Source organism: Thermobia domestica, chromosome 10, assembly GCF_964235325.1.
Source record: "Thermobia domestica chromosome 10, izTheDome1.hap1.1, whole genome shotgun sequence".
In the NCBI taxonomy this organism is placed as follows: domain Eukaryota; kingdom Metazoa; phylum Arthropoda; class Insecta; order Zygentoma; family Lepismatidae; genus Thermobia; species Thermobia domestica.
Genome location: NC_137463.1, coordinates 1,378,429 through 1,392,020, shown reverse-complemented (window position 1 = coordinate 1,392,020; position 13,592 = coordinate 1,378,429). Strand labels below are relative to the sequence as shown.

General features: G+C 37.0%; 1 protein-coding gene across 15 annotated transcripts in view; it reads left to right on the top strand.

The window, feature by feature from the left end:
• The window catches only part of syd (JNK-interacting protein syd), a 127,185-nt gene that overhangs the window by 97,308 nt on the left and 16,285 nt on the right, over positions 1-13,592 (top strand). For 10 of the 15 annotated variants that reach the window (XM_081727579.1, XM_081727590.1, XM_081727587.1 and 7 more), the window contains 4 exons: positions 4,993-5,106; positions 5,840-5,869; positions 8,272-8,466; positions 9,083-9,223. In XM_081727579.1, coding sequence (XP_081583705.1) covers positions 4,993-5,106; positions 5,840-5,869; positions 8,272-8,466; positions 9,083-9,223 — 480 coding nt within the window. The remainder of the gene's footprint in view (positions 1-4,992; positions 5,107-5,839; positions 5,870-8,271; positions 8,467-9,082; positions 9,224-13,592) is intronic. The other 5 variants (XM_081727583.1, XM_081727586.1, XM_081727588.1 and 2 more) reach the window with 1 other exon arrangement.

Here is a 13,592-nt window from a genome sequence, read left to right as displayed (position 1 = left end):
TTTGTTTCGCTCTCTCTGACATTTCGTGTGTGGTCAGCAATTCAATTCATATGATGAGGTGCATGCTGCCTGTCGCGATGTTTTCTATTCTAAACCTGCCACCTGGTATCGCCTTCAGATTGAACTGTTGCCCCAAAGATGAGTGAAGGTTATCGAACATGATGGCCTGTACTTTGCTGAATAAAGATTAGTCTGTTTCATTTTCCTTGTTGTATGGTTCAGAACTTTTGGGACAGCCTGGTATTGTACTATCTAGTAGAAAGTAATTGGACACTCCTGAAGTGTTCGGCCTGTGAGAATCTCATGCTGGAATAAAAGCTGTAACTCGGTGTGCTAGATCTCGATTAGATTGTCTGTATCCTTTTCAGTAGTCCACCATTCTCTTTTCAAAATTTCATTCAGTTGTGCAGTGGAAGTTGGATAAATGTTCCGAAGCCGGTTCAATGAAAGCGGTATTTAATGAGATTGAGGTTAGAGCGTTCTCTTTATACTAACTCTCAGTAGCAGCAACAACATGTAATCTAGAATTGTCATCTTATAAGTGATTGAAATCAGTTTCGTAGAAACACCACAATAGTAGAAACATTTCATTGCCTAGAATTTTACAGTACGACTTAGTTCTACACCTTAGTACATTTACCCATGATATTACCATAATCAAATTTCTTGAATATATATATTTATTAGTTTCACGTTTCACAGTTAAGGCCTGTAGGCCAAAGGAGACAGATGATTAGTGAAATGATTGTGAAATTAATTCTTTGTGCTGCTTCTTCATCCGGGATCGAAACCGGGACCACATGCACGAAATGCGCACCTACTGACCACTAGACCAGCGGGAGGGCTCAAATTTTCTGATACATAGTACGCATCACGCGAACTGGCGTATGATCTTCAGCGCTACTCTCACGTCGACCAATCCGGTTGCAGCGACAGTGCAAAATTTATATTTTATTTATAAATAAATAAATATTAAAATATAAAAAAAAATATTGTTCATTAGGATCATAAATAGAAAAGAAATATTCCTCTTAGTTTCGGAAGATTTAGTACTTACGAGATTATGGAGAATTGGATCCACGTAACAATTTTCATTATTTCTATTGATGCTTTGGACTTGGTGTTTCTGTAGCTGAGAGATCATTGCAATATAATGTTTGCCAGAAGATGAAAGTGAAAATATTTTAGTATAGTCTTTGTAATTAAATGTATGTATTTGTAAAGGAAATTATGGTAGTATTTATAGTATCTATATCTCATTTTTGAATGTGATATTTTTTTGTCGTTTAATGGCTTTACATTAAGTAACTCTTCGTTTACCCAATAATGTCTCTTACAAATTCATGAGTGAAACGAACTTTTAATTATACTTAGAATAAGAGTTTGCCCATACGGACCTCATTCTACAGATAACCGTATAACCGTATTTGTACTTGGCGAGTTATATACACATGTTTCTTCTAACCTTATACGGGGTGTTTCAAAACAACACCGACAGCGTTCGGGAGGAGATTCCTCACGCCAAGATAAGACAAAAAGTATAGACCAAGCTGGGTGCACAAATGCTTCGCCTGCCGAAAACATGAAAAAATAAATTTTAAAAGTCCATAGCTCCAGTACTATGGGACCTACCGTAGTCGGGTCAAGACTTTATTTAGGAACTAGTATGTGCCCTATCCAAATATCGCAAGTTTCAAAATCCTGCAGTACTTCTGCAACAATTTTTATAGAGGTAGTTGGTGAGTATTTCAAATTATTTGGTCTAGGAATTAATTCGTGCGGTTGGTACGCACACATTGAAGCTGTAGTACAAACACAAAATACATAAATACCTTAAGAAAAATATTGTCCATCGCTAGCCACCACTTTCGCCCATCTGTCAGGCAATGTACGGATTCCGTGGCGAAAGAAGTCCTCATCCTTGGATGCGATCCAGTCAGAGACCCATGTTTCGATATCTTCTGAAGAAGTAAACCGCTGTCCAATCAAATCGTTGTTCATGCAATCGAACAAGTAGTAGTCCGAAGGAGCAACGTCTGGTGAATACGGTGGGTGGGATAAAACTTCCCATCCGACATTTTCTAAATAGGTTTTGACCGGTTTTGCGACATGTGGGCGAGCGTTATCATGTTGAACAATAAGTTTATCATGTCTGTTCTCCCATTCCGGTCGTGTTCTGGCCAGAGCTTGCTTCAAACGCATTAATTGTCGTCGATAACGTTCTCCATTCATAATTTCACCCGGTTGCAGCAGCTCATAGTACACCACACCTTTCATATCCCACCATATGCACAGCATAACCTTTGCACAGTAAATATCTCGTTTTGGTTGTGATGGACCTGGTTCACCTGGTTTCACCCAGGCCTTTTTTCGTTTAGGGTTCTCGTAATGGATCCACTTCTCATCACCCGTAATAATTCGATGCAGAAACCCCTTTCTGCTCTGTCGTTGAAGCAGCAATTCGCAAATGGTTTTTTGTCTTTCAACGTCTCTGTCTTTCAATTCATGTGGAACCCAATGTGACATCTTTTGAATCATTCCCATGGCTTTCAAGCGTTTGGAGACTGTTGTTTGATCAACGCCTAATGCTGCTGCAAGTTGTTCCTGCGTTTTTGACACGAATCCTGCTCGAGCAATGCTGTCAATTCTTCGTCTTGAAATTTTTTTGGCTGTCCAGCTCGCTCTTGGTCTGCCAAGCCGAAATCACCACTTCTAAACCGTGCAAACCACTTCTGACACGTTCGCTCAGCTAGAGCATGGTCACCATACACTTCCACCAAAATACGATGACTTTTAGTCGCACTTTTCTGCATGTTAAAGTAATGCAGCAGGACACCCCGCAAAAACACTTTATCAGGCACAAATTGCGCCATGTTCACTTAACTACAAACTGGTGTTGTTGACGCTTTAATCCACTGCCCTATACTACGAACGATACGCGATGACAGGGGTTTGCAACACATGTGTGGATACACGGAACTGTGGGAGGCTCCGTTCGTTGCGCCATCTCTTGTCCACCCGCACGAATTAATTCCTAGACCAAATATATGCTCGTAGCCAAACTCCCTCTATAAAAATTGTTGCGTGAGTACGGCAGGATTCTGAAACATGGATATTCGTATAGGGCACATAGTACTTCCTAAGTGAAGTCTTGACCCGACTACGGTAGGTTCCATAGTTTTGGAACTATGCACCTTTAAAGGTTTTATTTATTTATTTATTTATTTATTTATTTCATGTTTTCGGCAGCATATAACTCCGAAAGAAAGCATTTGTGCACCCAGGTTTGTGTGTACTTTTTGTCTTATCTTGGTGTCAGGGATGTCCTCTCAAACGTTGTCGGTGTTGTTTAGAAGCATCCTGTATATGTGTGTGTGTATTCCTTTATATTTAGAGAAATATTTAATGTATGTGGTGCCATCTTTATGTAGCTGTCGGTCATTTCCTATGGTGTATTTTAAGTCTCATTTTCAAAAAATTACAAGTTTGTATTATATTTTTCAGTTGATTTTACCTTATACATGTACTTCTAATAATTCAGCTTGTCAATTCCTATCATGCATAACCATTCTCGCTGGTCTAGTGATTAGCGGACGGTGGTTTAGGTTCAATTCCTGATGGAAGTGCATTGAACCGTTACGGTCGTTCCGATTCGAGCTTAAGGCAGGTCTACGTCTCTGTACAGCTTCAATGCTGAAAGAGACGCTAAACCCCAACAAGCTACCCAGCACAGTTGAACGATGTTGCCCTACTCCAGAGACATAAATAACTGCTCTACAGTGATCCCAAGTCTCCCATGGTTCTGTTTCGAATTATGATTCGAGATGTTATTTGGGGGCCGCGGTGGTTCAGTGATAGAGCGTTAGCCTCTTTCGCATGGGGTCCCTGGTCCGATCCCAGCTCGCACCAGGTGAACTTTGTGGACAAGCACCATGCGCGTGTGTTTTCTGAGGGTTTTGCCGTTTCCTTCCACTTTGTCCATTGCACCATTTCATTCATTTCTCATCACCGTCTCCTGTAGCCTACACGGCATAACCGTGGACGTAAAACTGAAAGATTGCATTTTCGAGACGTTATTTCTGTTTTTTCTCTCAAATTGCCTACTGACATCAGTATTCATTGAATGTCCCCTGGAATGTAAAGTATGTGAGAGCAAACAAATAATCACATTTTGTGTGCTAATAAATGAACCCGTTGATCATACTTACTTCATTGGAAGACAGGAGCAATTTTTCTAATTGTTAGATGGCTGATGGAAAGATAGGGAATAATTATTCATAACGAATCTAAAATATTTCCAGTGATTCAGCAAGAACGAAAATAATATATTTTAAGTGTGATTTAATACATCTCTTCCTCTTTGTGGAAGATAATTTGTGTAATTGTGAAAGCAACGGCTGTAGTGGGGAGCTTTTTTCTTAATATTAGTATAAATATATGTAAAACCCTGTGTCGGTAAAACTGTTAAGAGTTTTGTGGGTATGTACTAGTTATTTATTTTCCTCTCTCTCTGCCCCAAAGTTTTGCAAATATTAATTGAACCATCTTTCTTCCGTTCACATACTTCCACTCTACACGAAACATTCTTTGATCATTATTACAAATGGAGTTTCCTTATTCCTTTCTTTTTTGTCGTTCTTAATAATATTTCTGCCGACAGCTGTACTACAGTAGGGTCAACAAGAGATGGACTCGGAAGTTTCTTACACATTCGGAGGGAAATTGCAGCCCCTACTCTGCTGCTAGTTTTACCAACCACAGTCACTGTCTTACATCATTAATTAAATTGGCATGATAGATGCACCGAAAAAAAAATCCTTGACACGTGAGTAGTAGCAATGTCGCTGCGAGCCGTCAGAGCCCTTCTCTTGCTGACACTTCTATGATGGAAAATGTATCTCGTAGAGGTATTTTCAGAAAATTCTCTGTGGCTGTGTGATACTCCAGTCAATTACAGCCAACTACTTAAACTGATTGATGTTTTTGTTGTAGGAACGGGACGTCTGGGTTTTTCCTTTGTTCGAATCACAGCTCTTTTGATTTCATCTAGTCGCTTATGGATAGGAACGGGAAATGGAGTCATTATATCCGTTCCTTTGTCGGAAAGTAAGTAAAGCTCTCATTTATCATATTGAATAAAGAAAATATATTTCAGTTTGTGACTTGAATTAAGGAAATTTATGAGTTAAAGAACTTTGTGAAAAGTGTAAATATAAAGAATTTAAGATGATTTGTCTATTCCCATCGTATATGACATTAAGAGTAAATAATGAGCAAACTAAGGGAAAATTAGAATAATTAGAAATATAAAATAATATATAATATTGTTAATGCAAGAGGAGAAAACTATGTATATTATTGAGTATATGCTTGTATGCAATAGTATTTGTAATGTACTATGTTAATCGCTAATTAATAATTGTTATAGTAATTAAATTGATTAATACACCGTGTGCGTGGGTTTTCTCGGGGTTCTCCCGTTTCCTTCCACTTTCTTCATTCCACCATTTGATTCATTTCTCATAATCACCGTCTCCTTTAGCCTAACCGGCATAACCGTGGGACGTAAAACTTAAAGATTAAATTTGATTTTCTGTTAGTAATTATGTGTTGGATGTGTGGTCCTCAACCACCGAAATATGAAAAGTTTAAAAAATAAAGTAAAAGAGATTTAATAAGGTAGAGGAGCCGTAGTCATCGAACACTGACAGAGGAAAGAAGGGTTAGTTAGCATTAGTTGTTCATCATACGGGATGTTTCCCAGCCATTTGCCATTTTGATAAATGCCATTTACTTTGTTACCATTGATTAACTTTTTCATTCGCATGCTGCTCATAAGGAAATGTCGAATTGTTTAATCCAGAATTTCGTAAGTATTTCAACGTATATTGTTATGCATTTTTTGAAAATCAAATGTCAGAGTACTTCATTCCAATTGAATTGAAAGAAAATAATAATTAGAGAACATCGTTAGTTGGATTGAGGTTAGCGTCCATTTTTACACCGAGGCTATATGAGACGTGGGCCTGCAACTGAACATGGGATCCAAAGGCTCGTTCGCTAGTTATGTAGCTGCAAAGAAGCTAAGAGTACTCACTGATTACGGAATTGCTTTCTGTGGAAACGAGATTATTTTGAAGTTACTTTATGCGAGGTAAAAGTATGGCATCTAATGTAATGTTTGTGGTATTGGAAAGTACGGATTTTAATAAAAACGTTCTGGGTCCGAGACTCAGGGTAGCTGATCGGCGTGTGAACTGAGAAATCAATGTGCAACCAATGATATTCATAGCAACATCATGTAGATAAACGACCTCTTGCTTGCACAGCGACCATTTGTAAATTTGATTGCGCCATATAGTTTTATTTCTGTAATATGATGATAACTTGTTTTCTAGTTTTGATCACCAATATGTATGCATAAATAAGTTGAATAGATTGAAATAGATTTGTATGAGGTATAATTTGCCCGAGATTGACTCTTGTGCACGATTCTCCCATAGTAACAATGTGTTTATGTGCAAAATTCTCGTATTACTTTTCTATCTATATTTGGTGCTCGAAATCTAGTGTTGGTATTCAGATCACTATAAAATACTGCAAGAAATGCTGGAAGAACCACGTAAGCTTTATGTATGGTGTCTTTTTATCGGGAAGTCCCGTAATGTTCGTTATACGCATTTTTATCTTTAATTTGTGATCTTCACCTGGGGGCATCTTTCTGATGGATCCCCAAAATATCCTTGTTACCCGTAAAATACCGTATTCTTCACCCAAGAATTCTTTGGTTGAAGGAAATTTGGTTTTAAATTTTGATAGTGTGTATCAGTCAAATTTTTAATTTAATTTATTTTTTTTAGAGCAACATACTCTAAGAATTAAAAAAAAAAAAAAACGATTATGTATTTACATTCTGCTAGATTTTAGGGTCTTTCCTAAAGTAATGCTGATTACCTGAACAGACTACACAAAGGTCAGTCGGAAGTCTTTCAATATTTCCACAACCCAAACAGCAGGTGCGTGTATACGCCGTGATCGACCGTAAGTACAAGTTCAAACTGGCCCAGAATGTACTGTGACAAGCAAACTATTTAACCACTCCGTTATCATCTTCAGTCTATTTTTAGTGGCGTTAACACAGCGTCTGGTAATTGAACTAGGTATATACGCAGTGGTACCACAGCAGAGCAGCTCGTTGATCCCAGAAATTTCTTGCAGGCTCCTCAGGGTAACATGTTCTGAGCTCATGTGACATGGTATTGAGGAAAATTCGGCAAGACTACGATTGTGAAACCAATTCGGCATGTCCTAATTCATTGTAGTGCACCACGAGCTGGGAAAATCATCAGGAGCTTCGGATTTGACCTCAACTCAGACGCAAAGGAGAGTGAGTGAGTGGCGACAACTGCTGCAGAATTCACGAATGTGGGTATTCTGAAACGGGTAGTCACATGCGACGAAAAGTGGATAAAAAAAATGTTTTTCGAAATCCGAATGTACAAAAACAATGGTTGAGTAAGGGTCAACTCTAGAACTGGTCATCAAACAGGACCATTTCGAGCGTGAAGTCTTTGTGTGTGGTGGAATTATGAGGGGTAATTCACTTCGAGTACGTTCCTAACGATCGTATCATCAATGCCGACCTTCATTCCGAATAGTCAATACGGATGTATACTGCACTACGCTAAAAATATCCTGCATTGGTGAACCGAAACCACACCCTGCTGCAACAGAACAAAACCACGTCGACTCGAGAAGCAATAAAAAATTCAGAAAATTGATGCCATTCAACTAATGCCACCACACCCGGTATATAGTCCTGACCTAACCCCGTCTGATTACTACCTGTTTCGGTCATTAGCGCACTTTCTGAAATCACAATGCTTGAACAACCACTAGGAGATGGAAACAGCAATTACTGACTCCTTTACCTCCTAGGACAATCGACGAATTAACAAGAAAGTGGTCGTAGACAGTCCAATAGGGGAGGCTATTCTTTGAATGTTAAGCTGGCTTTATTGTACTGTAATAAATACAGGTGTATTGTAAGACCTGAATGATCTTTGTATTAAACAGAAACTTATATACATGGTTCGGTCAGTTAATTAATACTGTTTGGGCTTGTTCATTTTAATTATACACTTTGTTCCTTCTTGTTATTGTAAAAAGTGACGTAACTGCATTTTTTATTGTTGTGTTGATTATGAAATTCCTGAAGTATTGCGAACATGTAAAAGCCAAAAAAAATTAAAATTGTATGTTATTGTGCAGATGCGGGCAGCAGACCGAGTGGAGGTAGTACTCCAAGTTCGAACCAAAGAGTCCCTGGCGGTGTAGTCCGTGTGTATTCGGACAACAAAAACAAGATAACACCAGGAAGCTTTGTTCCTTATTGTTCGATGGCCCAGGCTCAGTTGTCTTTCCACGGTCATCGGGATGCTGTTAAATTCTTCGTGGCTGTGCCAGGTATGTGCTCTTTCTATTTGGTTCTTTCATATTTGTTTTGTTGGTTGTCTCAGAGCACGATATTTACAAGCTTTTAAAAGGAGGGTGGACCATTTATTTTGAAACAACCTTGTAACTTTAAACTAATTGGAAAATTTGCACTAAACAAGCTAACGTCTCTTTTGTATTCGTGAATTTAACTTTCCGTTCTCTATCAACTATTATTAAGACTACTTATGCAAAAAGGTAAAACTGTGAGCAATATGTGCTGTTTGAAGCAGGTTGTTTGTTGCAGTACTTCTTCCTAGGATTGGAGTATGAAAAAATAATTATGCGAAAAAAATTGCCGCTCTGGACCACGGCTCGTCTTGACCCACGGCTCTGGAGACAGTACTTACTTGTTCTGTATCGTACATTTTAGTCGCGATTTTCGCTTGAGGTCTAATGTCTGGACTTGTCCTATTTCATTCAAGGACCAAGGATATCTTAACTAATACTAGTTCAAGTTCTCAGTAAGTGTTCCTGAAATTACAGTTTTAAGTTGAACCACCCTGCCTATATAATAATAATAATAATAATAATAATAATAATAATAATAATAATTCATTATTGATATTATTTTTCGTTATTTTTGTAGGAGCAGCTGGGATGTCAGCAGCCACATCCACACCAGAACTTCCAATTATAGAGAATACATGCAGCGATTCGTTAGGAATGAAGAAACCGTATTCCATGTTGGTGATGTCGGGAGGGGAAGGGTACATTGATTTCCGTATTGGTGAGTAGTTGAATGTTTGTTTGGCGTAACAATTGGTATATAAAAAAAAATATACTTAAGGTGATCAGGTATCTTTCCCGGGAAGTGAATTCCATGCTTGCGATTGTCAATGTAAACCGCGTGAAATGCTCTTACAAACAAACTCAGAAGGTATTCGTCTTGGTTTTCTCTGTTGTGTTAGGTTTTTATTAAATATCAATATTCGAATTTTATCTACCTGTACTGACAACAGTGTCGAGATACCATGCAGATGCAGTTTAGAGGGAGAAATTGAGTGGGAATTAATATACAGATAGCAATTCTGTACACTAACATATTATCACGTATGAAAACAAGCGTCTTGCGACGTCCAGTGCGTGCTTTTCACAAATTTTATGCTGGTTTTGTAGTATATGTCGACGGATGAGGGTATGAATGATGCTGTTCCAACTTTTATTCATATTGGCCATATTGGAGATTAACTGCTGTTCCTTCATTAGAATGAAAAATATCTCGCACGCCTATCGTTCTATAGACTATGAAGATTTTGTGAAGACTTCCATTCTAACGATTTCATGGTTTGTATCTTTAAGATGTTTTGAAAAACGTGACGGAGGATCGTTGTATTTAGAATCATAGATATTTCTTTCAGTCTGGCGGGAGCTTATGTGATTCGGATTCCACGTTAATCAGTAGGTCCCGTCTCATAAAGCCTCGCTGCTGAAAGGGACGTTAAATTCAAAATCAACTCATCAGTTTCTTTCAGTCTGATGTGTGTGTTCCTTCACATCATTTATATGTCTTGGGACCAGGGTTGTTGGAATTTTCCCCAGCCCAAAAATACCCAATAGATATTTTTTTAAAAGTAAAAATCACAGAATCACATAATTAAAACCCAAACACCACCTCCAAAAATATACTTAAAATGTTGAATTGAAATGATAATGTAAATACAATTACTTTCTTGAACCATGTTTCTCAGTACATCCCTATAGTTTGAGAATTGCCTTAAAAATAAGTATTTATCAAGACAAGGGCTCCAGAACAGAATACTATTTAGAAAAATGCGAACAATAACGAATTTTGTTTGCAATCGATCAAATTCGCAGTAACGATGTTCAGCTGTAATCTGAAACAAAAAGCAGTACCACTACATTCAGTTTGTTTTTACTCGCGTATTAGTACAAGCAAATAATAAAATATCTTTCTCCATGGGTCACTTAATTACAAATCGATACTGATGACCTTGAGGTAATATTCCAATATATACTTGGCGTGTTTTGAGGTAAGCTAAGGAAACTACAATTAAAAGTAATTACAATTGGTGCGACTATTAAATTAAAATACAAAATTAAAACAATAACCAATAATGTCAATGTTAAAATCAACAAAGGAGACTGGATAATAAAAGAATAAGTGCTCAAGTGTGACTATTACACAAAGGCTGTTTCAAACATAAAATTGACTCAGTGGACATATTTAACTCCCTGAGTGCACAAAGGATAAGTAATACTTATTCCACTGATTTTAGAAGCCTGTAAACAGGTTTAAGCAACTAAAGTCAGTGGACGCAACAAATAGGTACAGAAGTTAAGGCAATTCGTTTGTTTGCACAAATCCTTAGAAATGGTGAATAGAATTGACAGAAGCGTACCACAGAAAGTTCGGTGCCGATTTTTTTTGTTTTCAGGTTTTAGAATGAAGATGATTCCAGAGACGATTGAAACATTGTGACTTAAACACGAATGGAAGTTGGAGGTACAAGATAAGATTTAGAGTCCCAAAAATATGCTTCATCTGCACTTTAATCTCTCCACTAATACCGGAAGTGGTGGAAATTACTACTGCTTCCGGTTTCAATATTAAATGAAAAAATATCACGCCATACAAAACATACTCTTCACGTAGCAGTGTTACTTGCGTAGAATTACCCATCTCTTTGTTGCTCTACAAAATTATCTACTTCCTTCTTTCTAAAAATCGAAATATAAACTAGTGCCAATGGTGCAAAGTGTGCCTCATGAAACACAAATGAGCTTCACGAATTCCCTTTGTGCGACAAGAGAATTCTGTGGTTTCATGTATACAATAGAACGTAAATGCTTAATTAAATAATATGAATATAGCCTTAAATGTACGTACAAAATTTAATAAAACTCCATTTTGTTCAATAAAACGCAGTTTTAGCCAATAAAACCCACTGGCATTTTTTTAAAAAGGTTTTTCACAACCCTGCTTGACACGTGCGTGAGACTTTTTATGTATGCGTAATCCAGTGAATCAGTTAAGAATCTCCTTTATTCTATGAAGTACAAGGTGACCCACATTTTAAAGGTTAATAAAACAAAAAAGTATTGGAGATAGACAGTTTGTTTATTCATAACTATAAAATGGTATTGAAAACCTTTCGTGATTATTCTGTTCTATTGTATTTTGAAATTTTACAGTAATTACAATACAGTTATCGTAAATAACACCTAATAAAACCACCCATTTTGTAGTCGGCTGTAGCGTTTCCAATGAAGAGGCAAGAAACGTTGGGGGGTCACCGCTTCCACTTACATCTCTTACCGTTTTCAATCGACATTATGGTTTGACCAGGAGCTCATCGCGCGTACACTGTCGAAATGTTTTTCTAAAACATCAGTTCTGAGATTACAATGCAAAGAGCTTTTCCGTTAAAATTTGCTGTTCCACGAAGTGAAAATGGTTCTGATTGGAAGACTGTCTGATACTGAGTTGAAAACTTCTGAACAACAGGTTTACTGTTGAAATATCGAGACTGTAAGAAGTCTATTTTGCAGTCCGCAGAACGTTCTTCAAGGAAGCATGCTGCAGCTGTTGGTCTTCCTAGGGAGAGTCTGAGAACAGAACATATCAGAACAAAGTAATTACAAACTGTTTTCATTTTATATTTTTATATTTTTAATAAACAACTTTCTGTTTTATTCGCCTTTGAAATGTAAGAGGTTGTTGTGGGTCACCCTGTGGGTCATGTTCTTCGGAGTGCTAATGGTGTGCTAAAATTATAATTCTCGTGTACGTGTTATCAAGTCTCATACTTGTGTCAAGACAGTTACATGGATATAATAAAAATCAGCACATATGTCATTGAAAAACATTTCTCTGATTTCAAATAGCACCGATGCTTCAACACGAGGTCTTTAAGAACTTAAACGGTACCAAACACGACAATGATAAAGTGCAGGTCAGTCATAAAAAAAATAATAATATACAGCAAAAGTTCCTATTCCGACATACCAGTGAGAATAACATTATTTGATAATGAACCAACCACAAAAGTTTAAGGTTTTTGCACTGTAAAAACATGTATTAAAAGCCCCAGAATGTTGGTATTTACAGGTGGTGATATGTTAGTGTACATACTTGTTTTCTATTTAATTAATTCCTACCCAGACTTACGTAGTCTAGGCGACAACCAAGTCTTGACACGGCCTCAACCAGCTAGAGAACATTTGATGATTGATATTTTTTTAAATGAATACGTAGCAGCATAGAGAAGAACCCAGTGAGTATACTTTATCTGCTTGTCGCTTGTGGTTCATATAAAATGGTTATTTATTATTATTCCTGAATATGGAAAGATACTCTTCAAGTGAGTATTCCAATTTGCCTCTTCGGATAAGTTAGCATTTTAATCTTTCACGATTATTATCAACCATTGTAAGTTGCTTTTATCGCAGCGATCGCTTCACTTACGTCGTTATGATAAGCGTCTGTATGTAGTGATCCCTGGTGATGCTGGCGAAAATCTAATACAATCGTTGAGATAAAAGTAATAAACCACTGACTTGTTTATGTGTCTTGTAGTTCATGTACTGATAATTGCTAAAGTACAAGGTACGTAAACAGATTAGGAGTTCTCATTCTTAATAAAAATGTATTAGATTTCATTTATATTACTATTTAATGAACAGGATGTTAAAACGTAAAGTATAATGCCTTTGAAATAAGCATTCTGATATTAACTTTCTTTCATGTTCTATATACGTTGTTCATTAAATTATTTATGCCATTGAATACAACTTGTAAGTGTTGACTTTGTACGTAGAGTTCTGCTGCCTCGTAACTCTTAAATTATGATTTAGCTTCTAACGTTAGTCATTTTGATGAAAATGTCCTGATAATATTGTCGAACTGAAACTTGTGAATATTCAAAGTGAATCTTTTCTTTCTGGCTGTATCTTAGGATATAACCTTTCGTTGGAAAGCTTCGTTAAATTGCTTATTTCTTATGATATTTTCGAAAGAGGGTGGTATATTTGATTGCTAATGGTTTATCTAGTTTCAGAAGGCGTTTATATTCCTACAACATTATACAGTTAGGGCAACGTTATAGAAAAGTTAACTTATGAATCAGTCAAACAAG